Source organism: Pyxicephalus adspersus, unplaced genomic scaffold (genome assembly GCF_032062135.1).
Source record: "Pyxicephalus adspersus unplaced genomic scaffold, UCB_Pads_2.0 Sca2619, whole genome shotgun sequence".
NCBI classification, from domain to species: Eukaryota; Metazoa; Chordata; class Amphibia; order Anura; family Pyxicephalidae; genus Pyxicephalus; species Pyxicephalus adspersus.
The window spans coordinates 1-3,802 of record NW_027319625.1 but is presented as its reverse complement, the minus strand read 5'-3'; the positions used below and the strand labels follow the sequence as shown (position 1 = coordinate 3,802).

The following is a 3,802-nucleotide window of genomic DNA, read 5'->3' as shown; positions in this document are numbered from 1 at the left end:
ATAGGCAGTGATGGGTAGTGATAGGCAGTGATGGGTAGTAATAGGCAGTGATGGGTAGTAATAGGCAGTGATGGGCAGTAATAGGTAGTTATGGGCAGTGACAGGCTGAGGGCCTCCTTTGGTTTGGAACATATTAGCACAGCTCAGCACTGTTGGCCCCATACACAGTCAGTCATTCTCACCCGGAACGATTGTTAGTGATGGTTTCCGGTAATAGTTGGAAGGACTGAGTGCTGTACAGATACAACTTTTTTTAGAGAGCTGGGCCATCACTAACGGTTGGTCGTTCAGCGATCAGGCACAGCGAGTTCCTAAATGACACCATCGGGGCCACGGTTCTGACCATTATCTCAGCTTCTGTGCAGGGCCTCAGGCTGATTTCAGACCACGGCGTCCCAACCCCCCTCCCAACTGCTCCCTGTCTATGGAATAGGAGCAGCTGGGAACCATTTTGTGCACACAGGCAGATGTATAAGCATTGGGGATGTGCTGAGGTTTCTGGTGGTGACATGTTGTTTCTGGCCATGCCGTTGGAGAATCACCAAATGTCAATACAATGCGTGCCAACATGTGGACCAGTGGTGCCGCTTGGCACATAGCAGCTGGTTGCATGGTGGCGGGGGCAGATAATCACACCAGAATTTGCTGAATCAGTCCAGGAATTGCGCACTCACCCGTCATTCCTTGCGCAGGAAGCTGTATTTCCCTACGCTCTTCTTCCCGTTGTCTCTCCTCTCCACCTCTTTACACAGATCGTTCCTCCGAGCCTGTCGCCCCTGAATGGGGGGGGGGGGGGAATAAACATTTGCTGTTATAATAAATAGAATAGCCAGACGTCACCCCCCTAGATATGGGTCGGTGATTTACCTGATTTAGGTGTCTCGGCAGGACACATTCCTCAACGTGAGAGAAGACGGTGTGAGATTCGTGTTCAAACTTGAAACATCCGAAGCAGTTATAAGTCTTCTGCGGAGACAAAACAATGGAGAGACCCCGTCACCCCCTGCTGGTCACCCAGTGTTATAACTTGTCCTCCAGCAACAATGCAGCAGAGCAGTGTGGAACACAGAGCAGACTGGACCAGCACAGTCCGGGATGGTGGGGTACAGAATGTGGAGCTCAGTGTACAGAGATGTGACCTCCATAAGGTTGGAGGGTAACTGACATCTGCCCCAGCACCCCTCATAATCCAACCCACCAATCAGTGGGACTGCCAGGCACTTACCGCGTTCTTTGTAGGTTGGCACTCCGGCTTGGTCCAGTGATGTTTGTGGCACGACGTCTGTTTTACCAGGAACTCCACATTCACGAATAACCCGGCAACGTACAACTGCAGGAAGATAAAGACAATGAAGGCCAATATGGCTGCTGATATATACCCGGGTGATTATCACCTGTATAGAGGTACCCGGGTATAAGACATGAATTGACCCTGATATGGGTAGTAACCTGCACCTGGGTACATTCACACCAAAGGATCATATAAACCCAGACTTATTGGTGGATGGAGTTGGGGGGTTTGTTACCCCATCCGGTGACCATTGCTGCGTCTATGAATATCCCCATAATACCCCCAGCCCCCGGCAATTACCTCCTCCACCGCCTTCACTACAGACGTCATGCGATATCCATTGCTTAGGTCTCTCTGATGGAACTTCTCCATCACCAGTTGGATCGTCTTGTTCTGGATCTCCGACAATTCCCCAGCTGGGACCTCACCCTGGACCCCCAGAACCAGCAAAGCGCTGAGGAGGCTCCAACCAGCCACCAGATTCATGGCCATTCTTCCCGTAGTGCCGATCACCTGACAATGGAAAGAGGGAGACGGGGTAATTGTGGGGGGTCATTGGGGTCCAAACGGCCGGAGAACCTCCAGCACCCCCCAACAGATAATGGGGGTGAGAGATTTATGGGGGGGGGGGGGGTGCTGGGAGATTTTTGTGTATTTATTATTTTATAATAGTAAAACATAAAGCAATGAAATAAAAATGCTGCATTGTCTGCAGAAAAGTTTTAGTATTTTTATTTTTCATTTAGCAGCAAACATGAATAATAAACCCCAGAAACAGATAATTATGGGTGAATAATAAATTCTCGATACGCGTTCCATGGAAAGTCCTCCCCCATCACTGACCTCCCGGCCACCCCACAACAGATGGAAACAATCCCAATGATGAGAATGTGAGGAAATAATGGGCTGGGTACAGGAAGGGGGTCCTGCCAGGGACTCGGAATGTTCTGTTTGGGAAGATGAAGAATCAGCAGCTAATATTAGCTCTGCCTCCATAATATAACCTCTTGTATGGAGAATATGCCTAATACATATCGGAAGTCACGTGATCCCCTAAAGCCAATGCAGTATAAGCTGGGACGCCATGTGATTTCCTGCCATGTGGTGATAACTGCGCATCTTGTATCACATGATCCTAGAGAGCCAATGGTATACAAGCTAAGCCTGATGATGTCAGGTGATCATTCAGAGACATTAGTGGTAGTGTCCTAATGTCATGTGATCACACACAGCCAATGTGGAATAGGCTGGCAGCTGGAAGTCTTGTATCACATGATCATAGAAAGCTAATAGTATACAACAACAACCTGATGTCAGGTGATCAGTTACTACCAATGCAGTGGACGTTGCATTGAATGCAGACAAAACGGGGCCCTGAGACACTATGAATTGGGGCCCTAAATACACGGCACTGCATTGGGACCCTGGAGAAGGTGGAGGCCCCGGATAATTGCCTAGTTTGCCCTGCCAGCGTACATATACCCCACTTCCTTCCCTTACCACCGCACACACTATACTCCCGTCACACAGACCTCCTGCACACACTATACTCCCGTCACACAGACCTCCTGCACACACTATACTCACTGCAGGCTGGTCACAGATGTGGAGAGATATCCCGGAATACGTCTGAAAACATTGCTGAACTAAAAGAAAAATAAATCATTCAGGATTCATTCTAATTATTAAAATAGTTATTACAATGTGCACATCATTATGTGTAGCTATGGGGGACATTAGAGTGTCAGCTCCTCTGTACAGCACTGCGGTATATGTCAGAGCTATATAAATGTATAATAATAGTGTGTGACTATGGGGGACATTAGAGTGTCAGCTCCTCTGTACAGAGACTGATGGAACTGTACAGCACTATGGTATATGTCAGAGCTATATAAATGTATAATAATAGTGTGTGAGTGTGGGGGGACATTAGAGTGTCAGCTCCTCTGTACCCCAATATTTTGTGTTATTTCCTTGGATAAATTTTTTTTGTCTTCATCTGATATCTGGGAATCGGTGAACTCACCAGATCTGCCACCCCCGGGGGTATCAGTGTGGCCCCTTCTCTCCTCCTCCCGCTAGTTTCTTGTATTCTCTCCCTGTCTGTGGAGCGCAGGGCAGAGATGGAGATTTGGGCCGGGAATGTTCTGGCTGAAACAAACAGAAGAATTCGGAGTCATTTTCTGGGTCCCCGGCATTGTGAGGGGGTAGAAATGGAAGAGAAATGATTCTGGAGGAGATCCGGGACCCCGAGAAGATGATGAACTACAAAGCTCAGAGAACCCAAGAGAAGGCCATGTAATGGGGGTCGGAGCCAGGAAAGGACGGAGCTGAAGTTGGGTGAAACCACAGGAAGAGACTCCAAGAGAACCCCAAAACCAGGAGATGACCGATTGTAAACTATGGGCCCCCAAAGGGATGCCGGAGGACAGAAGTCAGGGCCCCTCAGGAGGATCTCATTGGTTGGAGCTCAGAATATCTGGGACTGGAGCTGAGGGACCCTGGGGGATG

General features: G+C 48.8%; 1 protein-coding gene across 2 annotated transcripts; it reads right to left on the bottom strand.

Moving 5' to 3' along the window:
- Nucleotides 1-65: 65 nt before the first annotated feature.
- On the bottom strand, nucleotides 66-1,821 carry LOC140321342 (retinoic acid receptor responder protein 2-like). 2 transcript variants are annotated; one of them, XM_072398136.1, is made up of 5 exons: nucleotides 1,592-1,821; nucleotides 1,226-1,330; nucleotides 868-966; nucleotides 707-776; nucleotides 66-657 (listed from the first exon to the last, which is right to left on the bottom strand). In XM_072398136.1, the coding sequence occupies exons 1-5, from the start codon at nucleotides 1,781-1,783 to the stop codon at nucleotides 539-541; spliced, it is 585 nt and encodes a 194-aa protein (XP_072254237.1). In that variant the 5' UTR covers nucleotides 1,784-1,821; the 3' UTR covers nucleotides 66-538. The 2 variants fall into 2 exon arrangements, with proteins under 2 accessions (XP_072254237.1, XP_072254238.1); XM_072398137.1 differs by lacking the exon at nucleotides 66-657 and having other exon boundaries at nucleotides 668-776; nucleotides 1,592-1,819.
- Between the last annotated feature and the right edge of the window lie 1,981 nt (nucleotides 1,822-3,802).